The sequence below is a fragment of the Papio anubis genome, chromosome 17 (genome assembly GCF_008728515.1).
Source record: "Papio anubis isolate 15944 chromosome 17, Panubis1.0, whole genome shotgun sequence".
NCBI classification, from domain to species: domain Eukaryota; kingdom Metazoa; phylum Chordata; class Mammalia; order Primates; family Cercopithecidae; genus Papio; species Papio anubis.
Window position 1 is genome coordinate 68,140,754 of NC_044992.1, and position 27,839 is coordinate 68,168,592.

The 27,839-nt window shown below is 54.6% G+C and overlaps 2 protein-coding genes across 6 annotated transcripts in view; one reads left to right on the forward strand and one right to left on the reverse strand.

The window, feature by feature from the left end:
- Positions 1–1,139: 1,139 nt before the first annotated feature.
- The window catches only part of CYGB (cytoglobin), a 29,812-nt gene continuing 3,112 nt past the window's right edge, over positions 1,140–27,839 (reverse strand). The window contains exons 1-4 of one of the 5 annotated variants that reach the window (XM_017950997.3): positions 25,092–26,420; positions 5,545–5,776; positions 4,749–4,912; positions 1,140–2,405 (exon numbers count right to left, since the gene is read on the reverse strand). In XM_017950997.3, the coding sequence (XP_017806486.1) occupies positions 2,372–2,405; positions 4,749–4,912; positions 5,545–5,776; positions 25,092–25,177 (516 nt within the window). In that variant the 5' untranslated portion in view covers positions 25,178–26,420 and the 3' untranslated portion in view covers positions 1,140–2,371. The other 4 variants (XM_003913481.4, XM_031657799.1, XM_017950996.3 and 1 more) reach the window with 4 other exon arrangements.
- Positions 12,523–27,780, forward strand: PRCD (photoreceptor disc component). Its single transcript, XM_003913483.5, has 5 exons — positions 12,523–14,391; positions 14,680–14,748; positions 16,732–16,812; positions 17,211–17,303; positions 27,302–27,780. The coding sequence occupies exons 1-3, from the start codon at positions 14,318–14,320 to the stop codon at positions 16,751–16,753; spliced, it is 165 nt and encodes a 54-aa protein (XP_003913532.1). The 5' UTR covers positions 12,523–14,317; the 3' UTR covers positions 16,754–16,812; positions 17,211–17,303; positions 27,302–27,780.

A 27,839-nucleotide genomic window follows, 5' to 3' on the forward strand; every position in this document is an offset into this window, starting at 1 on the left:
TACCGCATGTAATTTGAGCAGCAGGGCCGGGCCCTCAGCTCTACCTGTGCAGAGCCTCCTGTGTTCAGGTCTAGAAGGTCAAGGTTCAGGCCAGGTGCGGTGGCTCACGCCTGTAATCCCAGCACTTTGGGAGGCTGAGGTGGGCGAATTACCTGAAGTCAGGAGATCAAGACCATACTGGCCAACATGCTGAAACCCCGTCTCTACTAAAAAATACAAAAATTAGCCGGGCATGGTGGTGCATGCCTGTAATTCCAGCTACTTGAGAGGCTGAGGTAAGAGAATCGCTTGAATCCATGAGGCAGAGGTTGCGGTGAGCCGAGATCGCACCATTGCACTCCAGCCTGGGCAACAACAGCGAAACTCCGTCTGAAAGAAAGAAGGTCAAGGTTCAATCCTTGGCTCTCTCACTAAAGTACCGGGACAAACAGGGCCCTTTTGTGTGGATATCTCACCTCTGATTCCTTCCTCCCTATTGTACTCTTGCTGGGAGGAGATTTCCAGAACCAAACCTTAAAAATCTCCTGACCTCTTGTTGTTGTTGTTGAGACGGAGTCTTGCTCTGTCACAGAGGCAGAGGCGCTATCTCGGCTCACTGCAACCTCCTTCTCCTGGGTTCAAGCGATTCTCCTGCCTCAGCTTCTTGAGTAGCGGGACTACAGGTGCGCGCCACCACGCCCGGCTAATTTTTGTATTTTTAGTAGAGATGGGGTTTCACCACGTCGGCCAGGAGGGTCTTGATCTCCTGACCTCAAGTGATCCGCCCGCCTTGGCCTCCCAAAGTGCTGGGATTACAGGCATGAGGCATCGCGCCCGGCCTTGCCTCCTGACCTTTTAACAAGGCTGACCTCCCCCAGCCCCCACAAAACCCCAGTTCCAGTTTCCAGCTGTGTGTTCCTGATGAACCAGGTGAGGAACCCACAGCAATCTTAATCCCCAATTGGTAGTGGGACAGCTCATGGGGTGCCCTTGGTGTGGGACAGGGGATGGGGTGCCCTTGGTGTGGGACAGGGGATGGGGTACCCTTGGTGTGGGAGGTCAGGGGAGGACTTTCAAGAAAAAGGCTGGAGCCCAGAACCAGGGATGGGGGACAGAGGTGAGGGCAGGTGGCAGGAAGAGACTGCACGAGTGTGCACAGGTACAGCAAGAACAGGTCTGTTTAATGACACAGCTGGGTCTGGTTACAAACATCAGAAACTAGAAAAGGAGAACAGGCAGTTACACAGATGAAGATGAGGATGGGCCAGGAGGGGACACAGGCATAGTAGCCACAGCAGCAAAACATCCTTGGAGACGATACATGTGACCAAGGGGCACACATGGGGGCCCCCCCGGCTCGGCTGGCGCACATAAATAGACAGGGCCGACTGCCGGCCAGGAGGAGAAGGGGGTGGGGAAAGCCCTCGGCCCTCGGGGCTGAGGGTGAGACCCAGGCATGTGGTCCCGCCAACCTGCTGCCCAGCAGCCCGGATTCCCCGGGGCTACCCTGGTGGCCAAGGCAGGTGGAGCTGGCGGTCGAGGTTTCTGGACGGAGGCCCCTCCCCTAGTGCAGTCATCCCATCCAGAACTTCGCTCTGCCCTTGCCCATTCTAGGGCAGTCAGCGAGTCAGTTCCTCTGAGGGAGTAGGGGGAGCCCACTCCTTTCTGCCTGGAAGTGGAATTCAGGAATGTGGGGAGCTGGTCTGAGAAGGGCTGGGCTTTGCCGCCAAGCCGGGTCGCCCCAGCCCTGCCCCTCCAGGCCCAGGTCCTCTGCGCTGCTGCGGGATTTCCTCTTTGCCAGACACTCTGTTCTCTGCACAACCGGAACCGCTCCCTGCCCCACTCACAGGTGGGGCCAAACGGAGGCTTCTGGGCCCCGTGGATACACATTCTAGATATGTACGTGTGTGTATATATATGTATATATATATATTTATATATAGCTCGTATATAGAATATATCTGTATATATGGTAGATGTGTGCGTGATACTCTAGATGGTGATGTGCAGACCTGCATGCCGGCTGGGCTGATAGAAACGGGGCTGGTTTATTCCCCAAGGGACTCCTAGACCTGTCCCGCTTCCCGCCAGCCGCTCAGCTAGGTCCCTCTAACAGTGAGTAGAAAAGCTAAGAAGAGTGGGCCCCGCTCTGCGAGGAAGAAGGGTCCCCCACCCTGCCCGCCGCGCTGGGGTCAGCATCCAGGCAGCCAGCGCCGCCTCCCGGCAGCTCCAGGCGGGGGGACCGTGGCCACCACAGAGGCCTCCTCCGGGGAAGTTGAGTCAGGGATTCCTCCAGCTTCCTTGGCACCCAGAAATGGAGCATCAAGGAGGGTCTTCAGAACTCGGCCTTCTGCTCAAGGTGCTGCCAGGGAGCGGGGTGGAGGGAGGGGTCCTACGGCCCCGAAGAGGGCAGTGTGGCCGGTGGGCTGTGGACAAGATAGGAAGGGAAGGACATACGTTACCAGAGGCAGGGAAGGACCCTCGGGGGAAAGGGGGAGGACCTGGGGCTGGCGTGGCTCACTTCCTGCCAAGAGAGCCGGCACAGTGCAGTTGAAAGCAACCGTGAGACCCAAGTTCTAGTCTCCGTCCTGCTACGAACCTGCTGTGTGATCTCAGGCAAGTCTACTGGCCCATGGGAGCTCCGGATCTTTTTCTCTAAAATGTGAATAATGTCTGTCTTGTGACAAACTGGGTAAAAAAGTATTTCACAAACTGCATAGCACCATACCAATGTGAGCTTTTTCCATTAATTCTGAAATGTGGCGCATTCTGTCGGGCCTGTCTCGTCCCTCCTCGGGCCACCCATCTGTATTCTCGTATTCTCGGTACACACAGCCCCCACTGCAATCATCGTGCCTCCCCGCCCCCACCCACGCGAAGGCGCACACCCTGGAGCAGAGACGGCTCAATAAACGGTGACGCCTGGCCCACCCCTGCTTCCCTGATAAGAGAAGTTGGGCGAGGGCCTTCTAGGACTCTGCTCTGTAACTCTGTCCTACCCTCAAGCCCATGGGGACCCTGGCAGCCAGAGGCTCTGCAGGCTCAGGCCAGGGACACTAGGGGTGGGCTAGAGAATGTAAAGGGATGTGGGGCAACCCCACCACCTGACGGCTGGGAGCTAACCCCCATGGAGTGTCAGTTTCCACGGTAGCCCATCTCCATTCAGTCCACAAGGAGCAGAAGTGGGCGGAGGAGGAGACTTCGGCAGTTTCAAAATGTTTGGGGTTTGGAGAGATCTTAGTCCCTAGGGCAGGGTGGGGAGGGCAGGATGGGCAGCGTGCTGGGGAACTTGGGCCATGTGTTTCTGATTCACTGGGGCTCGCGCCCAGCCAGCTCTTTCCAGTCCCTCTTGGCCCTTGTAAAAAAGCCCTTTTCTCTGGAAGCAGGAAGTCTTGTGTCCTGGCTGTAAACAAACTCATCTTTGGCAGCAGAGCCTGCCTGGGGAAAGGGGTGGGAGGGCAAGCAAGCCCCCTCCCCTCCTCTTCCCCTGTCTTTTCCCTGGACCCTCTGGGTGACAGCTGGTGGGGGGTGAGGAGGCAACCACAGCTCTCCACGCTCTGCCAGTGCCCTCCTCTGGTGGGCCAGCATCTGCTTGTTTCCCATTGACTCCCAGGTCTCAGGCAGGCCAGGGCCCAGCTGTGCACATCTGGAGTTGGCTTGGCTCCAGCCAGCAGTTCCCGAGGACTCCACTCTCTTGGGGTGGTGCTGACGGGAGAAGGGGGAGGGGAGCAGGAGCCAGCCCGGGGCCAGTGTGGTCAGCAGCAGGAAGGGCAGGAGGCCTGGCGTCCCCAGCTGCCCTCAGGGGACCTCCTCCAGGAGCTGTGCCTGTGAACAGGAGGGCCGGCAGTCTTGGGGGCCCGTGCGGAGCCCGGCGGGAGACGCCGCCTTTTCCATGGGAAACTGCTGGGAATGTTTCTCTACCACGCGTGTCCCGGGCTGCTGGCTGACCCCTGCTTCCCATTCCCGCCTCCACTCCTCTCGCTCCTTCCTACTCCAGCCTTGCCTCCGCCTCTCCATTCAGCTCCCAGAGTCAGCCTCCCCTTGGGGGCCCAGGGAGGCTGAGTGTTCCCAACCACCACGTCTGGGGGCTAGCCCTCCCCTCACGCTCCGAGTCAGCAGGAGTCACAGAGGGCGGCCACCCTCCTTGAGCCACCTCCTGGGCCCAGAACTGGAAGCCCAGCCTCCAGGTCAGCCTGGAAGTAAACATCCCCTTACTTGTGTGCGTGTGAGTGACACCCATGTAGCTCCCTCGTGGGCTGGGGCATGTGTGTGTGTATGTGTCCTCGTGATCCTCCTGGCTCTAGCCCTGTTGAGGCAGAGGGCATTTAGCAGCACTGGTCGGCATGAGATGAGAAAACAGCCCCTTGTGATTGGCACCCAGGGAGGATTGGCACCCAGGGAGGAAGTGGCTGGGCTGGCCTGGGCTGCCTCTGAGCCTGACGATTGGACCTTCCCGCGGGGGGCCTCTGGCGCCTCTCTGCCTGGGCAGCTGTGGCTTTGGGTGCTCTGAGCACTCCCTGGCTCTAGGGAAGGGGAAGGCTCTTTGGGAGGATTTTTGCTCAGGGCCCATGGCTCTGTGCAGCCTGAAGTCACAGGGGAGCCATCTTGAAGGCCTTTTCCTATTATGCCTGTTCTTACATGTCAGACCCCAGAGTTGGCCTGCCTCAAGTGTGCCTGCCCAGGTGGTCAGCCCCAGGGCCCCAGGAGAGATGGGACAGGATAGGACATGGCGGGGAGGCTGCCCAGCCCACCCTCGCCCGCCTCCTCACGTGGTGGCGTTGGGGACCTGCTGCACCCAGCCCACTTCCTTGTAGGCAGCTGTCACGTGGCTGTAGATGAGGCCACGCAGCTTGGCCCAGGCTCTCTGCGTCTCAGGTGGGAAGTCATTGGCAAATTCCTCGGCGACCACCTCCAGAATGACCCCAGAGAGGATCTGGGGGCAAAAGGAGGAAGGGGGAGTGAACGCCTGGGCACCCTGCGTCCCGCAACCCCCGGGCCCCTCTGCCCCATGTGTGGCCAAGAGGATCATTCTTTTTTTTTTTTTTTTGAGATGGAGTCTGGCTCTGTCGACCAGGCTGGAGTGCAGTGGCCGGATCTCAGCTCACTGCAAGCTCCGCCTCCCGGGTTTACGCCATTCTCCTGCCTCAGCCTCCCGAGTAGCTGGGACTACAGGCGCCCGCCACCTCGCCCGGCTAGGTTTTTTTTTTTTATTTTTTAGTAGAGACGGGGTTTCACCGTGTTAGCCAGGATGGTCTCGATCTCCTGACCTCGTGATCCGCCCGTCTCAGCCTCCCAAAGTGCTGGGATTACAGGCTTGAGCCACCACCCCCCGCCAAGAGGATCATTCTTAACACAACAGTCTGGCAGCTTTGGGAACCCAGTGCTCTCAGGACAAGGGTTGCTTGGACTGAGTCCCTCCATCCTGCTGCCGGGCACTGCCCCTCCCTCTCGCAGCCACTTGGGGGATCACCTCTACTGCCCCAGGGAGCCCTCCCAGAGCCTGCGAGCTGCAGATGGCCATGAAGTGTGGGCCGTGGCGGCTCTGCAGCAGATCAGGGCGCATACCTTGAAGTACACTGGCTCCACCTTGTGCTTGAGGGCATGGGCTTTCCCCACAAGGGCCAGCACAGAGGACACCTTGTCGGGGTCGTGCAGGTTCTCCACGACAGTGTTGAGGGCCCCCATGACTCGGCAGGCGTGCTTCCGCAGCTGGGGGCTCCGCTCCATCTCCAGGGGTTCCTCCATGTGCTTGAACTGGCTGAAGTACTGCTTGGCCGAGGGGAAGTTCACAAAGAACCTGGCAAGAGGAACAGGGGTGGTCGCTGAAGCTGGAGGCTGCCTCGGGCCCACCCTGAAGCTGCCAGGACAGTGGGGGCTGAAGAAGTGGACCCCAGTCTCCCCCACCCCTGCACCATCACTGTTTTCACTACCATCCGTAGACCTCAGCATAGACCCTCCTCGCTCTGGCCAAGCTGGCTCGCCCCTACCAAGTCTGGCCGTGTCTATCTGCCAGGCTTGCTCAGGCTGGTGGCTTCCTCTCCCAGGCCTCTGTCTTCCTCGCTTCTTGCTTCCTTCCCAAACTCTACACCCTCTTCAGGGCCTGCTCTAGTCATAGCTGAGAGGGTAAGAGCTCAGGTTCTGGAACCATGAGTTGATCTGAAATTAAATCCTCTCCAGTTGGTCTGAAACTGTTCTGATTCTCCCAAAATACTGCTTTCATGAAGTCATGCTCATGCTCGAAAACATTCAATGGCTCCCTATTGTCTGCCAAAGCGAAACTCCTTAACCAGGCATTCCAGACTTCTGAACTGTCCCCCACCCACTTCTTCAAACTCATGTCCACATTCCCCACTATACTCACATCATCCCTGTCCTGGCTCAGTGGCTTTACTTACCATTGGGAAAATGTTCCTCGGGTGAGCCACATTCCTTTCTACTACCCTTTTCCTGTGTCAGACATGCCTTACCTGGAGCAGACTGGCCCAGGCGAAATGCTTTGCCCCCGAGGCCATTGGCACCACTCAGGTGACCTTCCCTGCCCTCCTTCCAGCCTGTCAGACGGGATCCCAAGGCTCTCACGCACCCTCTGACCCCCTGCCCTAGCTGGGGCACTGCAGTGTGGAAAATGACGGCTTTTTTTTTTTTTTTGAGATGGAGTCTCACTCTGTTGTCCAGGTTGGAGTGCAGTGGTGCAATCTTGGCTCACTGCAATCTCTGCCTCCTGGGTTCAAGTGATTCTCTTGCCTTCGCTTCCTGAGTAGCTGGGACTACAGGCATCTGTCACCACTCCTGGCTAATTTTTTGTATTTTTAGTAGAGACCAGGCTCGAGTGCAGTGGTCCAATCTTGGCTCACTGCAACCTCTGCCTCCTGGGTTCAAGTGATTCTCTTGCCTCAGCTTCCTGAGTAGCTGGAACTATAGGCATCCATCACCATGCCCGGCTAGCTAATTTTTTGTATTTTTAGTAGAGATGGGGTTTCACCATGTTGGAGGCTGGTCTCAAATTCCTGACCTCAGGTGATCTGCCTGCCTCAGCCTCCCAGAGTGCTGGGATTACAGGTGTGAGCCACCACGCCCGGCCGACAATGACTTTTGTACCTCCTCTCCCTGTCGAGGCTGGACATCATGTGAGACATGGGCATGGACTCAATCAGAACTTACATAACTTAAGTGAATCCCCAGAAAATGTATGGAGTGTCCTGGACTTGTTCTTCCAGGTTGTTCTCCCCCTTCATGTGTCCCCTTTGTGATCAGAGAGAGCTGATAATTTGCGGAAGCAGCCCTTTGGCCAGGAGTCGAGTCTCAGATGTGAGGGCTAGAACAGATGTGGAGAGGGCATCTGGCCGGGTCGTCCCTGCTGGTGGTGGAGCTGCTATTGGCGGGGGAAGTTTGCACAGTGACCAGGGCACAGTCTGTGTGGAGACTCAGGAGGGCCCCTCCCAGAGGCCAACTGTGATCTTGGGCAAACTGCTTCACTAGCTCCCTGTCTGCAGAAGGGCGAGAGGAGGGCTGCGCTTACTGCTTCATGGATACACGGGTGAGGACACGTGAGGCGATGGGTTTGAAAATACATTGAATTTTCTGGAGAAGCACTGTAATGAGGGACAAATGTGAAAAACCCAATTTGGACTTAAACGAGCATCTCAAACTTTGGAGGTTTTACAATTGCAATAAAAAATAATGATATGGCCGGGCACGGTGGCTCACGCCTGTAATTCTAGCACTTTACGACGCCAAGGCGGGTGGACTGCTTGAGCTCAGGCGTTTGAGACCAGCCTGGGCAATGTGGCAAACCCTGTCTCTATAAAATACAAAAAATTAGCCAGGTGTGGTGGCACACACCTTTGATTCCAGCTACTCAGGAGTCTAAAGTGAGAGGATCACTTGAACCCAGGAGGGCAAGGCTGCAGGGAGCCAAGATTGTGCCATTGCACTCCAGCCTGGGTGACAGAGTGAGACCCTGAATCAAAAGAAATAATGATAATAATAATAATAAAAGGCCAGGTGTGGTGGCTTATGCCTGTAATCCCAGAACTCTGGGAGGCCAAGGCAGGAAAATCACTTGAGGCCAGGAGTTCGAGACCAGCCTGGGCAACATAGTGAGATCCTGTCTCCAGAAAAAAAGAAAGAAATTGGCTGGGTGTGGTGGTGACCGTCTGTACTCCTAGCTACTTGGGAGGCTGCAGCAGGAAGATCCGATCGCATCATGAGCCCAGGATTGGAGGCTGCAGTGAACCTTGATGGCACCACTGCACTCCAGCTTGGGTGACAGAGCAAGACCCTGACACAAAATATTAACAATGATATATATATATATATATATTTGCCTGATGTGTTACAATGTTTTTGTACTTTTTCTTTTCTTTTCTTTTCTTTTCTTTTTTCTTTTTGAGACAGAATCTTACTCTGTTGTCCAGGCTGGAGTGCAGTGGCGCAATCTTGGCTCACTGCAACCTCTGCCTACCGGGTTCAAGGGATTCTCCTGCCTCAGACTCCCAAGTTAGCTGGGATTACAGGTACCCGCCACCACACCTGGCTAATTTTTGTCTTTTTAGTAGAGACAGGGTTTCACCATGCTGGCCAGGCTGGTGATGAACTCCTGACCTCCGGTGATCTGCCTGCCTCAGCCTCCCAAAGTGCTGGGATTACAGGTGTGAGCCACCGTGCCCGGCCTGTTACTGTATTTAATTGCCACAGCTAAGCAGGTATTACTTCTATTTTACTGATGCGGAAAGAACAGGGAACATTTATTGAGCACTTACTGTATGATCTCACGAATCCTTGCAATTCTCTCCTGAGATAGGCACTGTTTTAATCCCCATCCTATGACTTAGGAATTGATGTCCAAGATTGCCCAACAAAGTAGATGGCAGCGCCAGGAAAGGGCCCAGGCAGGCCCTACCTTGACAGTTTCCCCACACTGCCTGGAGAGACAGCTGTGCCAGGGGATCGTGGCCTGGTAACCAGGTGTCTCCTGCCTCAACACCCACCACCGGGTTGTGGCCCTGAGGAATGACAGTCTCAGGGAGCCCCCACCCAGACCCTCCACGGTTCTGTCGCCCCTGGGGCCCATGTGCCTGGCTCCTTCCTCCTGGCTCCGCGGTGTTTCCACCTGAGACCCTCCCGATCTCAGCCTGTGCTGCCAGGGAGGAGTCTCCACAGCCAGCCCTGGGGAGTTTCTCAGCTCCCAGAGACATCTGGGCTTCCAGGAGAGCCTGAAATAGGCCTGTCTGAGTGTGAGGAGGAAGGTGTCAGAGTTACAACCAGGAGAGAGGGTGGGTGTTCCCTCTTGGTCTCCTCCTTGGCAAGGAATGGAAGTGTGGGGTCTGCCTCAGGCTCCAAAAGCAACGCCTCCTCCACCCCCACCAACGTGGCAACTTCTCCAGGTTGGGGATGTGGAGGTGCAGCTGCCTCCCTCCTGCCCTGCAGGCTCATAAGGGCTGACGGCACTGGCCTGGCGCAGTGGGGAGGGCAGAGGTGAGAGTGCTGGCCAGAGGGCTGCAGCTGGGGCCTTGACCTTGAGGATGTGTACGTTGTGTGTGGGAAGACAGGGCGCTGTGTCAAGACTGACGGGCCTAGGATCTGAGGAGGGACCTTCAGGAGCCCTTATGCCCCTTTCCTCCCCTTCCCCCACTGCCCAGGCCCTGGACAGAGACAGGAGGAGAGAAAAAGGAAAGTAAAGCCCTGCGGGGCTTGGGCTGGCAGGGAGTGGCTGAGACAAAGCTGGGCCAGGCTGTCCTGGGGCTGGGCTCTAGTCCACACAGAAGTGGAGTCAGAGTAGTGAGGGGTTACTCTGGGCACTGAGCGCATTGGTAATGACCTCCCCCAGCCCAGGCCCAGGCCCCTCTGCGAGACAGGAGTGGGGAACTGGAAGAGGGATGTAGAGAGAGAAAGAAATCCTTGCTGAAAACTCGGACTGCCCAGACATGGCCCTGGTCTCGGTGTTTCATTTCCCCCTTGGCATCTGCCCTTCCCTGGTCCCCTTCCTGGGGAGGGTCAGTGGTGCCCCGAGATGTGGATGGTGAGCCCTTCCTCCATGTATCCGCACAGGTACATGGCAGGGGTTGGGACAGAAAACCTCCAAGGTCCTGAAGACCCTGCCTCACTTCTTCATGGTGACACATGAGTGTGCCAGATGCATGCGAGGCCGGTGGGCTGCAGGTGCTGACACGCGGCTGACGGCGCCCTCCGAGGATGCAGTCTGGCGCGTCTGTGGCTCTGCTACCCACTGTGTGCTTGTATGGGTGCCAGCACGTGTGGGGATCGGTGGTTCCGAGCGTCTGAGGCCCTAGTATCCCAATGTCCCTCTTAGCTTCCTGCCACTCCCAGCTGTGTTGCTGGGCCTGGGGGCTGCTGAGATAGCTGCCCTATCCTCAGGAGCGCTCCTGTAACTCCTTAGAACCCTTAGAAAGGCTTCCTGCTCTTTTTCCACCAAAATCTGCTTCTGAGTTGGAATCAGGGCATATCATGGTGGAACTGGATAGGTCCCAGGCTTGGGAGAGGCCACAGGGAGAAGAAGCTGGAGACGGAGCTGGCCTGGGAGTCAGGCATGCACTAAAGCTGCCCTTCCAGAGCGAGGCTTCACCCCGTCTGCACATGACAAGGCTGCCCTACTCTGTCCTAGATTTGACCACTTTCCTCTGCCAAGAACAGGGGCTTGAGGGTGAGCATGGTCTGGGGCTCCTCTGCCTGCACCCCCAGGGACCAGCACGTGTGGGAAGAGAGCATGGATTTGTAGCTAGAGTCAGTGACTAGCTTTCGAGGCTTGGACACATCACCTCTATGAGGATGGTGTGTGTGCTCTATGCGCAGGTGTGTGAAGAACGGGGTGCTCTCTGTTTGTGGGTTTCTTGGGGGCATGTGGTGCCTGAATGACCCCTAAGCCCAAACCACTGCATTTCCTCCCTAGGTGGGGGGTTTTAGGGTTAGGCCCTGTCTCCTGAAGCTTCTCTTTTCTTCCCCTCACCCTCCTAACTCAGCAGGGACTGTATCCTAGGGGACTGTTTGCTTCTCCACTCACCTGTGCCTGCCCTGGGAGCTCCTGCTGGCCCATGCCGTCCAGCAGGAAGAGGGCAGCTGGGAACACTGGACCCCCGTGCTCTCCTCCTTCTCAACCTCTGCTCTTTGCTCTCTGTTCTTCCAAGAGGCTTTGAATCTGGCAAGCGGCGAAGCTGGAGACAGGGGTCTGCTCCTCTTTGTCCCCCTTCTGAGTTGAGCCTCGGTTTTCCCATCTCTAAAATGGGGAGCCCCTGCTACTCCCTTTGAAAGGCCAGAAAAATGTGTGTGTCTGACAGCTTGGCTGGGCGTCTGGGGTCGCTGGCCCAGCAAGGAGTTCTGAGGCCGGGGAGAGGAGGAGGACCGAGGTGCTCTCCTGCATCTGGTTCCTAGTTCCTGGTGAGCACCGCGCCGGAGCCAGGGAAGGCTCAACCAAGGCTTCGTTCACCCCAAGGCGCCCCACGCTGCCTGCCCCGCCGACCTCGGACCGGCCCCATTCGCGGCTGGGGAGGTGGCGCTGGAGCTCGGACCCGGGCCCAGCCCGCCTCTGCCCGGAGCCGCTACCGCCCTCCCTGCCCAGGGCCCGGCCGGGCCGGGCGACACCTACCTCACCAGGATGGCCACCCCCACGTCCTCGCAGTTGGCATAGAGCCGGGCCCACGTAGCCTGCACCGCCTTCCTCTCCGCCTCGGACAGCTCCTCGCTCCGCTCCCTGCGCTCGATCTCCATCTCGCCTGGCACTTTCTCCATGAGGAGCTCCAAGCCCAGCCCGGCTTTGCTCGGCGGCAGCGGTGGCGGGGCGCGGGGCGCTGGGCGCGGGGCGCGGGGCGCCGGGAGCCGGGGCCGGCTGCGTGCGCGGCGGGCGGGCGAGGGGTAGAGCGCGGAGGGAGGGAGCGTGTGTCTGTGCGCGCCGGGTGTGTGTGTGTGTGCGTGCGTGTGTGCAGGGTATATGTGCGGGGGGCGGGGGACCGCCAGCGGGGGGGCGGGGATGTGGTCTGCTGGAAAATGTTTAAAAAAACAAATCCGCTCCAAACCCCCAGCCCCGTGTGGGTGAGCCAATGCCGGCAAGGTGAAGGCTGCGCGGGGTGGGGGCGACGCGACTGCAGCCCGCCCACCCGCAGGCCACGGCGGAGTTGCACCGCGGGGCGGGGCTCGGGTAGGTGTGGCCGGGGCGCTGGGGGTCCCCTGAGGAATGGGCGGTCACGCGGCGCTGGGCGGCGCGGGCCGCACAGGAGTGCGCCGGGGCGGGCGCGAGCTGGGAGCGCTGGGTCCCGGGTCCCAATGCTTGCGGCGTCGCGTGTGTGCGCGTGCAGACCCTTCCTGCGGCGGGGAACTGACTTAAAAGTCCAACACTCCCGAGCTTTCACTGCAAGGCCGACCGCCAGCCCGCCCGTGTGGGAACGCGAGCCCCTCCGGCGGCCGCGCGGACCGAGCTGGGCTCCCCTCGCCCGGGCCTCTCCCCTAGCCCCCGAGCCAGCAGCTGGGGACCGCGGCGCCACTCCCACAGCTCTGGTCGCCCAGGCTCTGAGGGGTTAGCACGGGCCGTTCCCCCCACCCGCCCACCGCCCCGGCTGTCGGAACTTGAGCACACCTCCGACCTCGGGCCCCAGAGGCCTGCTCTCCCTTTCCTACCCCCCAGCACCTCCATGCCCTTGGTGCACGCACGCGGCGGCGGCGGCGGCGGCCAGAAGTCCCCCGTGGCTTATGAATGACACGGACAGGCAAGAACCAGGCGCTGCCCTGAATTCTGGCCCAGCTGGTGGCGGAGGAAGTCCGGAGAGGCACCGGATAGGGCAGAGAGGACCTGGCGGTCGAAAAGTCTTGAGGAAGCCGCAGGCCGCTGGGGACACCTCAGCCAGCACCAAGGGCCCGATTCTGGGCCTAGGGGAAGCAAATCCTTCCTCCTGGTGGGCCCTGTCCAGGGCAGTGTGAGATTGGGCCAGAGGTGGGGGAGAATCCCATGGTGGCTGCCCTGCAGCGGCTGCTCAGTCCTGGGGACAGCCTGAGGCCAGACAGGGCCTGGCAGTGTCAGGAAGAGATGTCACTCAGGCTCCCGGTGACCCTTGTCCTCGCTCAAGACTTGATGTCCCATTGCCCGAGCATTGCTAAGGGTTGGCTCTGCGCTTTCGCTATGGTTCGTGTATTTATTCTTAAAATCTGACTTTAAGGTCCGGGGGAGGCAAGGAGAACTCACCCTGGCCAGCCTCAGTTGCCGCCTGGGCCCTTCCTGGGAGCTCAGGGTTCAGGTGCCTGGGGGACCTTGGGGCAGTGCCTCTGACACTGCTTCCCCCTTGCTGAGGGAAGGAAAATCTAATGCCTCCTGGAGGGTCTTGGAGGGGGTGGAGGGGAGTGGGTGGGTTCAGATTCTCACATCACTCCCAGACCCATGTCTCAGCATGGCCATGGCTGGCTCCATGCTCCACATACACACCCAACAGTTTCCCAAAGTTGGTGTGACCAAGTGGCTGCCCAACAGGTCCCCTTGGGATGTGGAAAGAAAATAGGAGAAATTTTATATCTCATCCTTTGCAAATGTAATGTAGTCATATGGTGTAGGAATGAATCTGTATAGTAGTCTAGCCTATAATTTGTAAGTGGCTGCCCCTATCTATTTTGTGAATGCACACTTGAATCCTGCCTTTTACTGAAGAGGGTGTGTAATCAGCAAAGTTTGGAGAGGATTGGCCAGAGGGTAAAACTGCCAGCCCTTCACTGTTGAGTCTCCCCTATCTCTCTGGCTTCATTCTCGAATATCCCTCCCCTTTCTTCCTCCTCTCCTGATGCTTCCACGGTGACATCATTGCTTCACCTCCACTCACCTTGCAGTTACTGGCAGATGCTCCATGCTTTCATGTCAGTAGCTTCGGCAGCATCTTCTGTCTGAGGGCTCCTCTGCCTTGCGCACTGCAAATTCAGATGCCCTTGCTCCTCTTTAGGCCCTTGCCCTGATGCCTGCAACTCTGAAAGTGCCCTGTAGGCGCCTTGAATAACTCCTGGGTCACTCTACTGCAGTCATTGTACTTTACAGCACATTTGTCTAGACTGGCAGCTCCTTGCAAGCAAGGCCCAGTCTCATCAGATCGACACTCCGAATACGTGCTCAATGCCACACTCCACACCTTGACCCTACCGCTGGAGGGGAGAACCTGGGCCCAGCGAGCTTAATCAGTCCTCACAAGGTCGCGGCCGCTGACCCACTAATCAGCTTGAGCCTCCTAATCCATCCTCAGCAGGAACCGCAGGACAGACGGCAGTGGCTCCTGAGAGCTGGCTGGGGCCATTTTGGCCCCTCGCCTGTGGCCTTCTGCAGACTTGGTCTGGGAGGGGATGGGGCAGCTGCGCCATGTGCACCACCCTTTTCCTGCTCAGCACCCTGGCCATGCTCTGGCGCCGCCGATTTGCCAACCGAGTCCAACCGTGAGAAACTGACTGGGCTATGGCTGGCGGTTGGTGGTGGTTGGGGGGAAGCATGGGGCTGGGCTGCCACCAAGCTGAAGGTGGGCAGAGGCCGCCTGGACCTTCAGGGGGGCTGGGAGGGCATTTTGAGGAACCCTTGAGAGCTCAGTCTCAGAGCAGGGGAACTTACAGCTTCAAAGGCTCTAGTTGCAGCCTCCAGTCCATAGCCCAATACGGCCGGGACCTGTGGAGGGACAGGGAGGGACTGGGCACAGCCACAGCTCTTCCTGCCTACTCTTGCTCCCACAGAGAGCCCAGCGACGTGGATGGGGCAGCTAGGGGCAGCAGCGTGGACGCGGACCCTCAGTCCTCAGGCAGGTAAGGCAGGAGTCTGGGCTGGGGGAGGGAGGGTGCTGCCAAGGAAGCTGCGGCTGTGCACGCCTTGGGGTGCACGTGTATGCCTGTCTGCGCGCCTGTGCGTGCACCGTATCCTGGCCCTTGCCCTAGGCACCCTGCTCCCTGTCGGCCTGGTGGGCAGGCTGGATGTCTGTTTTCTGCGATTGGGAATGGGAGCCCTCAGCCCGCTCCTCTGGACCAAAGCCGCTGTTTTTCTATCTCCAGTAAGGGGCGGTCCCCCGGGGCACCTTCTGTCGGAAGGCACAGGGAAGTGGAGGGAGGGATGAGGCAGGAGTAGCTCTGTGTGGCTTTGCTCGCCTTTCCTTGCCCTTCCCCCTCCTCCTCCTCTGCCCCCGCCCCGCCTCGGCTCCGCTGCCTGAGCCTCCAGCAGGATTCGCTGTCCAGTCCCCAATAGAAGGCGCGGGAGGAGCATGACATCATCAGCATTGAGTGCCATTGGCTGGGTAGCCCCTGCGGGCAGGACGCTGTCTCCAGTGGCCAGAAAGTTAACTCTTCCCTAGGCTGGAGTCCATGTGGTCTTTAGGGGGTGAAGTTGGGGGAACTTCCAGACTTTTCCTTCCCTGGGTGCCCAGTGTCGTTTGATGATAGGGGTGCCTATCCCAATGACACACTGGAAAAAATCAGCAAATCTTTATGACGTTCCAGTGCATGAACGGTTCCTTCTGTGCCTATGGACTCGCCTAGCATGGGAGACCTGTCTGAAGAGTGACTTTTTTGCTCCCAGTGAAACAAAGAGTAAAAAAGATCCGATGACATCTTTGGGTCAGGGCCCACTGGTAGGAGGGTGTCTCCACACAGGGAGGACTCAGGTGGCGGGTACTGTGACCATCCATGTCTGAGTGGGGACCTGCCAGCAATGTGTCCCTTTGATATGCGGAAACTGGCAACCGAGAGAACTTCAGTCTTTCTGTCTCCTGTCATCTGAGTCCTGGGATTCTGAGTCCTGAGATTCTGATGATCAGGAGGCCCAATGGGAAGCCCTGGGCCTGTACAGAAAACGGCGGCATTTCTGTGACACCTCAACTCGATAGGCCAGCTGGGATCATCATAATAGAGCCTGATTGATATCATTAGTTAAATCAGCTAAAATGACCACCCCTGGGCCTCCCCTGATAGGAGGCCCTCAAATGCTAAGTGGTCCACGCTATTGAGCCCAGGTCTGGAGTTGGGCAGGGATAATTTAAATCCTGGCTTCCCTCTTACTAATGGAAAGACTATGGGGGAAATTTACAAAAACAATCGGTTTATTTATATGTAAACTAGGATTAATAACAGAGTGGTTGCCAGGTTTTGGTGAGGGTGCAGAGTGATTGCTCCATAAATGCTAGCAGCTGTCTTGTTTCATGCTCGGGACCTGTGCTTTAGCTTTCTCCAGAGGTTTCTTATATATTAAGTCGCTCGGAAGGCTCAGTGACCCCAGAGGATTGGCAGGACATGTGGTTTTAATCTTTGGTTAATGGTTGTGGAAACGGAGGGACAGGGAGATTTAGGTGGCTTGCTCCCGATCATCTATCTCATTTGTGGTTAATGTGGGACATTCAGGCCCCTGACTTCCAGGCAGGGTCTCTTCTACATGAAATGGACCTGGACCTCCTGGCAGGAAAGAAAAGGCCAAATCTGAGGACCATCTGGCCAGGCCAGGCCTGGCGTGACTTAGCCAGAAGGAAGCAGTTGCCTATTAACTCCCTGGGACCCAGTTAACTGGAAAAATTGGTCTGACATCGAGGAACCACCTGCTGATGGTGGCTGCCGTGGAGGGCTGGCGGTGGGGGTGACATTTCTACTCTCCAGTCACACTGTCCTAAATGCCAACTGATTCCTTAGGTGGTCCTGCCCCTGAATATTGGGGTGAATTGATAGGGATGGGAGGAGGAGGAAGAGGAGAGTCAGAAACATGGGAAGGTCGTGCCCTTCAATCCTGACCCAGTGCTTTCCTCTGTTTAGGGAGAAAGAACCTCTGAAGTAAGCCCTCACCTCTGCAGGTGGGGCTCAGGCCCAGAGACTGGGATCAGCTGGCCCAGGCAGGTAGGGCAGGGCTGGGAGCTGGGGAGGGCAGAGGGCAAGGCTGGGGACAGGCAGGAAGAAATAGGCAAGGCCCGGCCATGTGGGAGGATAGCAGGCAGTGTTCAGCTCTTGTGGGCACTGACGGAGGTTCAAAGCAGGCAGATGGACTCGTGCCTTTGGTTGCTACCTTGAGCCTGTTGTGTTCCAGGCCATGGGGCAAGGGTTAGTTTGAAGAGAACCAGGTGTGGTTTGACCATATTTTCTAGGCTTGGGGATGGCAAGGTGATCGTGCTGGGGCATGAGGGCAGTGTCAGAGGACGTCCAAGGGAGAGGCAGTGTTCTGGGACACCCACTCTGAAATGCAAGTCTCATCCCCAGGTGTGGGAGAAGTGCTGATCTGTTCTGGTTTTCTGTTTCAGCTCAGGTCCTGGTTCGTCCCCTAGCCCAGGAGGATGCTGTGGGAGCCGGAGCAGCAGCAAGAGGGAGAATGGGGGGAAGCAGCACTAGAGAAGGTAGATGCCAGTCTCCCCTTCCCCCAGGCCCTGGGTATGGGCTCCTGAGCAGGACCTGGCCGGGCCTGGCAGAAAGAGCAGACGTGCTCACTGTTCTGGGACGGGCTTCCTTCCCTCTGAGTTCCTGAGGCTTCTTTGAGGGACTGCTAAGCCTGAGAAAACCTAGGGTGAGGGACTTGCTGGGTCCACCAGGCTGATTCCGGGGCAGCCAGCAGCCCAGGCAAGAAGTAGGAATAAATAAGGAGTGAGGAGACCCCAGGAGCAAGGGACAGCTGATAGCTCACGTTTACTAAGCAAGGGCTTCCATTCATTCTGTAATTTAATCCTCAGTCACCCACAGAGCCTGGTAATGTTATTATCCACAATTTCTAAATGGGAAAACACAGAGAGAGGTTAAATAATTTGCCCAACGTCACCTAGCTAGGAAGTGGAGGCTCCCAGGCTCACACTGGAGCTGCAGGGCCCACGCTCCTACCCACCATGGCAGGCGGCCTCCCCCTGGAACCCAACACAGTTTGCACGGGTTGGGGGTGGTTTGCTGGCCTGGCTGACTGCCTGTCAGCCCAGGAGCTATTCTGTTAAGCCTCCGCTTGTGGTCCGAGGTGCTGGTGTCAGTTTGCCACAGCCGCACTTGCTTCTGTGTCATTTGCCTTTCCCCAGTTCCCAGAGCTCATCCTGTCACTGGCTGCTCTGCTGAAATTATCAATAAGAAATGCCAGTTGGATCTGTGACATGTCTGCCTGCAGCTGGATGGGAGCAACTGACAGCTTGTCCTCCGAATGTGTTTTCTGTATGTGCGCGAGCGCATGTGTTCCAAACGGGCAGTAGCGTGTGGGAAGGAAAAACCCTGACACTTGTTTTTGTCAATTTGCTGATGCTCAGTCCCGGCAGCTGCCTTCTTTGCCCCCAGCTGCTCTGCCATTTCTCTTTTTCCAATCCTGCGCGATCCTGAGCAGAGATAAAAGCAGATTTCCGCTTCTGCTCCCAGATCCAGGCGCAGACCCTGCAGGCAGCTGCTCCAGACATCTCACAGCTATTAGTCTTCAAAAGCCCCCCGTGCCTCTGTGCACACACGTCTCTCCTCCCCAGCCAGCCCCCTACCAGCCCAGTGGTGTTGTCTCTGCCTGGCTGGCCCTTGCCCTTGACTTCCAGGCAGTAGGAGATGGAGTTCTCTAGACAGCAGCACCTCAGCCGCCGCTCTGCCTCTGAAGGGAGGGAAGGGAAAGGGTGAGGGATGCCACAGAGGAGAGGGAACCGCTGGGGAGGTGCTCAGGGTGGGGGAGGAGGTGTACCCCGCTGGGGAGGGGCTGCTGGTACCTCGGGGAGCCTGGCTGGGATGTGTGCGAAGGCAGTTCTGTGGGAGCCTCTCAAAGTAGGGCAGGCAGGAGGCAGGGGGAAAGTCACACTAGGGAAGGAGCCTGCAGAGGCAAAGCCACAGCGCCAGCCTGACCCAGGCTGTGAGCCTGTGACCGTCTGTCTCAGCTCCTGTCAGCCTGTCCCTCTCTTTGGAGGCATCGGCCTTCCCGGTGACAGGCCTGTCAGGCTGAGGGCCAGAGGGCACTGTTCCTGGGACCCGTCTGTGTTACCCGATCCTATCTGCATTTATTCTCTAATCTATTTGCCATGTTCCTGTCACCTCATCCTTGCTGCCATTTCCAAGTTGCCCATCTCCTTCCACTGGTGTGAGGAATTGTCAGGCCAAGGTCATGGAGCTGGCTTATGGCCCAGATGCACCTCCCCAGGGCAGCGCCCCTCCACAGCCCTGTTCCAAGAACCTGCACCAGAGGCGGTGGCTGCTCCAGGGATCCCATCCAGATGAAGGGCGGGAAAGAGGGAGGAAGGGGCTGCTGGCAGCCAGAGGGGCTGTAGTTGCCTGGGCTTGGAGGTTGCCTGGGCAGCTGGGGTGCCATGTAGGCTGGGTGGGGGGGCTGTCTCCCCCAAGGAGCAGGCTGGCTTTGGTGGGAGCAGATTGTGTTTACACCTTCCCCGCACACCCAGCCCACGCTCGCCTCTTATTCCCGGGGCCTCTCCCACCCCTGGGCTCTCTGCGCAATCTGTACATTTGCAGCTTCTGCTGCAGAAAGTTGCTTCTCTCAGCCTAGAGCTCCCCACAGAAGGCTCCTGGGACCTGGGTGCCCCTTCCTCGGCCCACTGGCTCCCATCACAGGGGTTAGTGTGAAGCTCAGGGCAAGGGTGGACCTCCAAATGGGGGAATTGCTTAAATCCTGACTACGACACTGTCCCCACGGAGGCTGAGTCCCTTGGCTGAGTCCTTTTTCCTCCCTTTCCTTGCAAAGAGCCGTTGCTTGGGAATCGGAGCAGGCGTGCTCAGCGGCTTGGGAGAGGGCAAATAAAGGGCAACTACAGAGGGAGAGCTGAGGCAAAGGGTGGGGTCCCTTCTGGTCCAGGGTGCTGGCTACTGTGAAATAACAGAGTCCGAGAGCAAGGTGTCCAGAGTCAGAGCTCCTGGGTGTGAACCTTGTTCCACCAGGACATCCTACCTCTGTGGCCTGGGTTTCTGAACACCTCTGTGCCTCAGTTTCTTTAGCTGTAGGATGCAGATCCTACTGGTATCTGTGTCTTAGAGTTGTTGTAAGGGTTGATTAGATAACGCGTGGAAGATGTTTAGCACGTTGGGTAAGTGTCCCATATATGTGAGCTGGCACAATCCGGTTTGAACTGTAAATTACTGAACAGTGGTAGATTCAGGATGGCTAGAGTTCCTCACATCCTCACTCTGTGGTCCTTCCTGCTGTCGCTCCACATACACAGAGCTGGGTGACCAGTAGTTCTGCAACAGACTAGAGGATGGCAGAGGGTGGCATTGCTGGGGTGGGGAAGCCCCCTCTAAGCCTGTACTGGAGACCACCTCTACCTCTCTGTGCCCAGAACCGTGTCCCAACCTCCAGTGGGGCCTTGACCTGGCCACTCCCAGCTGGCTCTGCTTCTGGAATGAACCTTAGCTCCTTGACAAGATGGGAGGCGCTGCCCTGCTGTGGTGCCTTCCTCCGTGTGAATGCTAATCTCTCTGCTGGGGGAGACTGAGTGACAGGGAAAGGCTGCTTGGAGCTGCAGGGCGGCTGAGGGCAGCAGCCAGGAGCAGGGAGGTGCTGCTCCTGCGACTGAGGCTCAGGGTGGCTGCCAGTCTCTCCTGGAGACTGGAGCATGACCAGGGAACTAATGAGGTGGCGGGGGTATGGTGGGGGTGAGGGAAGTAGCCACCACAGCTGTAGCTGTCCACTGTCACCCTGGGGAGTACCCACCCACTCCAAGTGTGCGGTTGTGTGTGTGTGTGTGGTTGTGTGTGTGGTTGTGTGTGTGTGTGTGGGTGCGCAGACAGTCCTGGGCAAGGGCAAACAGCAGAGGTCCTGGGCCGACACTAGATGGGTAGGGCACGGTGCCCGCTCTGAGACAGGCATGATGGCGAGAGAGCGAACCCTGCTGGCTCCTCAGGCTCCCGTAGCCCCTCTGCTGTTGGGAAGAAGCCCAAGACCTAGAGCTAGAAGAAGATAATGCTTCTTTGTGAACCTCAGAAGAGCATCAAAGTGGTTCGCACGGAAGCTTATGTTAATATAATGAAGATACTAACCGTATGATTAATAACCACTAACATGCATTGGGCGCTTACTATGTGCTAGGCACCGTGCCAGCTGCTGTATTTTACGCACTGTTTCATTTATGCAGCAGGAATGGTTATCGTTTATCCAATAAGGAAAGTGAGGTTCACCGAACTTGCTTAAGGTCACTCATAGCTGGCAGCGAAGCCAGGACCTGAGCCTGGGAAATTTGATGCCAAAGCTTGGGATAGAGGGGGCCGAGTCTTGAGGTGGGGGCCGTGAGGAAATTCTGGCTGTGACCTGTCTACAAGGCACAAGGAATGGAGCTGTGGGCCTGCCTGCCCTGCCTTTGCAGGTGGGCTGGTGTTGGCCAGGGTCATCACCACTGTTCTGTCTTCAGAAACTCACATTCAAGGGCAGACCAGACTCTGGGCCCTGAGAGGCTGGTTCTTGCCTGCCAGGTGAGGGGGAGAGGACAGCTGCCCCTTTAGGATCCCCCAGTCTTCCACAGGGAGGACATGGTGGCCCCTGGCAGGGATGACAGACAGCGAGGTCATCACCCATAGTCACTGCCACTGCCACTGCCACTGCCACTCTGTTGCCTCCTTCAGCCAGGGGCAGGCCCTGGGGAGAGGACAGGACGGTAGCTAGCAGCCCAGCTGGAGACGGGAGCCTGGTGAGGAAGGCTGTTTTGATTTGTTTTTGCAGGGGGAGGGTGCAGGGCATGGAGACCAAGGAGGTGGTTTGAGGGGGATCCGCTGACAGCTGGCAGCCAGTCCTTGTGCCTAAGGAGCACAGACCCTCTCTGTGGGACACATGTGCCCCCTAGTGGGGATTACGACTGTAGTGGGGGGCTGAGAAAATTTTTAAAAATTTACTAACAGACTCAGCCTGTGAGCCTGGGTAGGAGAGGCCAATCCTATCCCTATGTGAACACACACACACACATTCACACATACACACACATTCACACACAGAGACACATACATTCACACATACAAACACATTGATACACAGAAACACATACATTCACACACACATGCGTGCACAGACATACACATATACAAACATACACATACATACACACACAGACACATACACACTCACACACAGACACACACATTCACACACATACACAGACATACACAGATATATATCCACACACATACATACAGACATACATACAGACACAATATAATACACATTTATCATTATTACATAGACATATACATATACATACATTATCTGTCACATTGGTCAATATTGCCAATAATAATATCTTTTCACACACACAGACACATTCACACATACACAGACATACACATATACATTTACATACATACACATACACACATACACACACAGACACACATAACACACATATTCACACATAGACATATGCATACACATACACATTCACACATACATACACATTCACACACACACATTCACACATACATACACATACACATATACAGTCACACACATACACATACACACATACACACACATACACACACAGACACAGACACACACAATCACAGATACACATGCATACGCACACACACACACATTCACACATACACATACAGACATACACCCATATGCACAGACACACACATACATGTAGACATATACACATATATACACATAACATACAGATACACACACACACATATACACAGATACACATAAACACACATACATATGCACACACACACAGAAACATACACATACACAAACATACACACAATATCATATGCAGAGGCAGAAGCCATTTGAACTCAGCATTAAAAGAAATAAATGTGTTAATTTGGTCATTTATTTAACAAGTGTGTCCTGGGAACCTGCAATGTGCAAACCCTGTGTCAGGTGTCAGGAGTGACACTCGAGGAGAGACAGACCCTGCCCTGCCAGCTGGTCCTATAGGAAGGCCCCAGCCTAGGTGGCCTAGTTCTGCCAGCCCAACCCTGCCTATCCCTGTGACCTTTTGTTCTCCAGACCTCGGTTTCCTCATTTGATAAATATTTGTCAAGCCCAGGTGGGCTGGAGTGAAGACATAAAGGACTAATGATCTCCTCAGGAAAAGAGCTGTTTAGTAAAATGAAGGGGATGGACCAGAAGCTCTCTGGGAGCCCCACTGACTTTCCCAATCGAAAGCGACTATAATGAACTGTGTCTGGAGGTGCTGTGTGCCAGGGACTGTGGATCCAGAAACGGATTAAGACCTGCCACAACCAACCAGAAAACTGGGCAAGATATAAGAAACAGACACTTGACAACAGGCAGCACACAGGACAGTGACCCCATGACTGCCTCAGCTTCTGCCTGGAGACAGTTCCCTGACTGTGCCCTAGGGAGGGGAAACCCAAGTGGACCACAGTGGCTTTGCTAAGGTGAGGAGGAGACAGAATCAGAGGTCAAGACAGTGTGAGATTCGTAAGGATATACACACAGATCAATGGAATCCAAAAACAGATGCAGCAAAGGTAATCCAATGGAGAAAGAAAGGTCCTTTCAACAGGATACAAAAAGCACTAACCAGAAAAGAAAATTAATACACCAGACTTTATCAAAATTAAACCTCTGCTCTTGGAAACACCGGGAATAAATATTTGCCAAACAAAAATCTGAGAAAGGACTAGTATCCGCAATACATAAAGCACTTTTACAATTCGATAATAAGACAGCCCAATAAAAAACGGGCAAAGGTTTTAATAGACACTACAACAAAAAATATACATACAGCTAAAATACATAGAAAGATGTTCAACATGCGGCTGGGGGCGGTGGCTCACGCCTGTAATACCAGCACTTTGGGAAAGAAAGAATGTTTCACATGCAAATCAAAAGCCCAATGACATACCACTACCTGCCCACCAGAATGGTTAAAGCTGAAGGCTGACTATAGTAAGTACTGTCCAAGATGTGACCCTGTCATACACGGCTGGGGACTGGTGAAGTGTTACAACCACTTGGGAAACCAGCATGGCGGTTTCTTATAAAGTTATCCCAGAGGAATGAAAACTTACATCCACAAAAAAGACTGCAAAGATGTTCATGGCAGCTTTATTAGTAATAGCTGCAAACTGGAAACAATGCAAATATTCCTCAACATGGGAATAAACACACTGAGATATATTAAGATAGAATAATCCTTAGCAATGAAAAGGAAATGAACTGCTGATGCCAACGACATGGGTAAACTGAGAGAAGCCAGACACAAAAGAGCAGCTACTGTGTGATGATGACATGTGCATGGAATTCTAGGACAGGCAGAACCCGACTGTTAGTGACAGAAGGCATTAGTGGTTGACTGGGGCTAGGGTTAGATATCGTGGGGGTTGACTGCAAGGGTAAGAAGTTTTGTTTTGTTGACTGCAAAGTAAGATGGAGTCTTACTTTGTCGACCAGGCTGGAGTGCAGTGGTGCAATCTCAACTCACTACAACCTTCACCTCCTCAGTAGCAGGGATTATTGGCATGCACCACCACGCCCAGCTAATTTTTGTATTTTTAGTTGAGACAGGGTTTCATCATATTGGCCAGGCTGGTCTTGAACTCCTGACCTCAAGTGATCCGCCTGCCTCGGCCTCCCAAAGTGCTAGGATTACAGGCATGAACCGCCGTGCCCGGCCTAGAAGGTTTTTGTTGTTGTTGTTGTTTTTGAGACGGAGTTTTGCTCTTGTCACCTAAGCTGGAGTGCAATGGTGCAATCTTGGCTCACTGCAACCTCACCTCCTGGGTTCAAGCAATTCTCCTGCCTCAGCCTCCTAAGTAGCTGGGATTACAGGTGCCCACCACCATGCCTGGCTAATTTTTTGTATTTTTAGTAGAGACGGGGTTTCACCACGTTGGCCAGGCTGGTCTTGGACTCCTGACCTCAGGTGATCCACCGGCCTCGGCCTCCCGAAGTGCTGCACCCCACCTAAGAAGGTGCTTTTGAGGTGACAAAAATGTTCTAAATCTTAACTGGGATTGTGGTTACATGGGTCTATACACTTATTGGACTAATGAACCATACATTGTGAATGGTTATACTGTATTGTATGTAAGTTACACCAGAATAAAGATGATTTAGAGTTAGAAACAAAACAAGAATGAAGATTGATGCTTGTTTTACTCATCATCTAGCAGAAAAGCCAGACATGCAAACAAATCATCATAAAACAGTGGGATGAGTATTCAAAGTATGCTGAAATAACACGAACTCCCATTTATCAAGTGCTTACCTTGTGCCAGGCGCTGTGCTAAGTGCTCCGAAGCACTGACCTAAAGAAGTCCCGTGATGTTTGGATGATGAGGACCTCCTCCTCATTTTACAGATGAGAAAATAAGACTCAGAGAGAAGTGAGGTGACTTTTGCCAAGGTTACTCAGTTAGAATCAGTAGAGCTGGGACTTTCCTCCAGGTCGTCCTGGGTTGCAGACAATGTGCTAATCCACCTGCCACCAGGAAGGTGCCACGAGGAAACAGCTCGGGAATTGTTGCAGCATCGCAGTCAAAACTTCGCAGAGGAGGTATTTAAGTAGAAGCTGGAATTTGCTGAGCAGAGAAGAGAATGCAGCGAAGGGACTTTCAAGGCAACAGGAACAAACACCACCACAAGCAAAGGTTATGCAACAGCTGTGAGAAGGCAAGGTTTCTGGGCATGGAGAGACATGCCCAGGAAATAACAGAAGAGATCCATGGAACATTATATCGTCTACAAATTCATTTATTTTTATTTTAAAAAAATCAGTTTTTGAGTAATACTCTAGAGGCAGTGGCTCTGCCAAGCAGGGAAGTCAAATGCATTGCTTTTCTTCCTGGAAGCTGTTTGGCAAGCACAGACAATCCACAACTCCAACGCCATCTATTCTCAATGCATAGGGTCTGTGTCGTATTTCTCCTCCTCCAGAAAGTTAAAGCTAGGTGAAACTTGAAAGCATTGATCCCAGGTTTTGTTTTTTATTTTTATATTTTTACTTTTCTTCCATCTGCCTGGTCATCTGCATGGTCCCAGATTTCTGAACAGGATTTGCAACACTGTTTCATGGTCCTAAGAACTCTCAGGAAAAAAATCCTCTATGTTTTCATGACAGGTTTTCTAGGTGGGTGAATTAAAGTCTCTGGAGTTAAGCAAAAACGTTCCACTGTCATAGTGTAATTTTTTAAGGCAACACAGCATGGTGGCTGAGACCATGAGTTTTTAGCTGGATTGTTTGAGTTCAGATCTCAGTGCTTCACTTATGAATTCCTTTAACCTTTCTGCACCTTGACTTCCTCAGCTGCGAAATGGGAAGGGGGGGGGCGGTGATAATGACAGGGCTGTCATGAGAATCAGATGAGACAGTGAATAAAAGGTGCTTCCAGAGTACCTACCACAGAGTAAACATTTCATATACACATAGCTGTTGTTACTTCAGAAAGGACGCTTGCACACATCAGCTCATTTTCTGTATTCTGCCATGATCCATTCTTCTGGGAAGAATTATTTTTAAAAGATATCATTTAGGATGATTTGACTGAAATAGAACACCCAACTTAAAATGACTTAATAAGATTTCTTTTTTAAATCTCACTTTTTTTTTTTTTTTTTTTTTTTGAGATGGAGTCTCGCTCTGTCACCCAGGCTAGAGTGCAGTGGTGCGATCTCCGCTCATTGCAAGCTCCGCCTCCCGAGTTCAAGCCATTCTCCTGCCTCAGCCTCCAGAGTAGCTGGGACTACAGGCTCCCCCCACCATACCCGGCCAATTTTCTTTTTTTTGCATTTTTAGTAGAGACGGGGTTTCACCATGTTAGCCAGGATGGTCTCGATCTCCTGACCTCGTGATCCGCCCGTCTCAGCCTCCCAAAGTGCTGGGATTACAGGCGTGAGCCACTGTGCCCGGCCTAAAATCTCACATTTTGTAATTCACTCAAACTGAGATGCCATTGCTTGCAAGACACATACTGCATTTAAGAATGTGAAAATGCAACCGGCTGTGGTGGCTCATGTTTGCGATCCCAGCACTTTGGGAGGCTGAGGTGGGCGAGTTACCTGAGGTCAGCAGTTCAAGACTAGCCTGGCCAGAATGGTGAAATGCTGTCTCTACTAAAAATACGAAAATTAGCTGGGCGTGGTGGTGCACGCCTGTAATTCCAGCTACTTGGGAGGCTGAGGTAGGAGAATCACAAGAACCCAGGAGGTGGAGGGAGATTGCAGTGAGCCGAGATCATGCCACTGCATTCCAGCCTGGGTGACAAGAGCAAAGCTCTGTCTCAAAAAAAGAAAAAAAAACCATACGTGTATGTGTGTGTGTGTGTGTGTGTGTGTATATATATATATGAAATGTACAAATGTGTCTCTGAATCAAAACAAGAGGTCTGAAGTTCGGGGGTGTCGGGACTGGCGGCTTCTGCAGGTCAGCAGCATCACCGAGGACTCATGTTCTTTCTTTTCTCTACTCTGCCATTGCAGTCCTTCAGCTTCTACTTAGTGGAAGCCTTGCAGATGCAAGATGGCTCCAGCAGGCCCAGCATCACTTCTTCACAGTGTCCCAAAGCCAGAAAAAAGGCTGTTGTTTTTAAAAGCAGGAAAACTTTCCCAAACTTGGCCAGAATTGCATCGGAGACCCTTTCCCAAAACAATTTCCAGCGAAGGGAATAGACTGACCATGTCTGGTACAGATGAATGAAGATTTGCCCTTGGGGGCTAGGAAGGGGCTTGCCCCTGCTGAAGCAGACCCTTGCCCAGCAGCTGAACAGAGCCTAGGTTCATCAGATGGAGGAAGAGACTGGCCGCTAACAGTGCCTGACATACAGATGTGCTTCCTGTGATGCCACTGCTGTCACCGTTCCAAATGTAAGCAGTCAGCTGCTTGGGATACTACCTACCTTCTTTTGTGTTCTTATTAATACAATTAAAGATTGCTTTCTGGGTGGAGAAATTAACCTCAATATTCTAAAGACTGTTTTCTTTATTTTTATGTATTTATTTTTTTGAGACAAGATCTTGC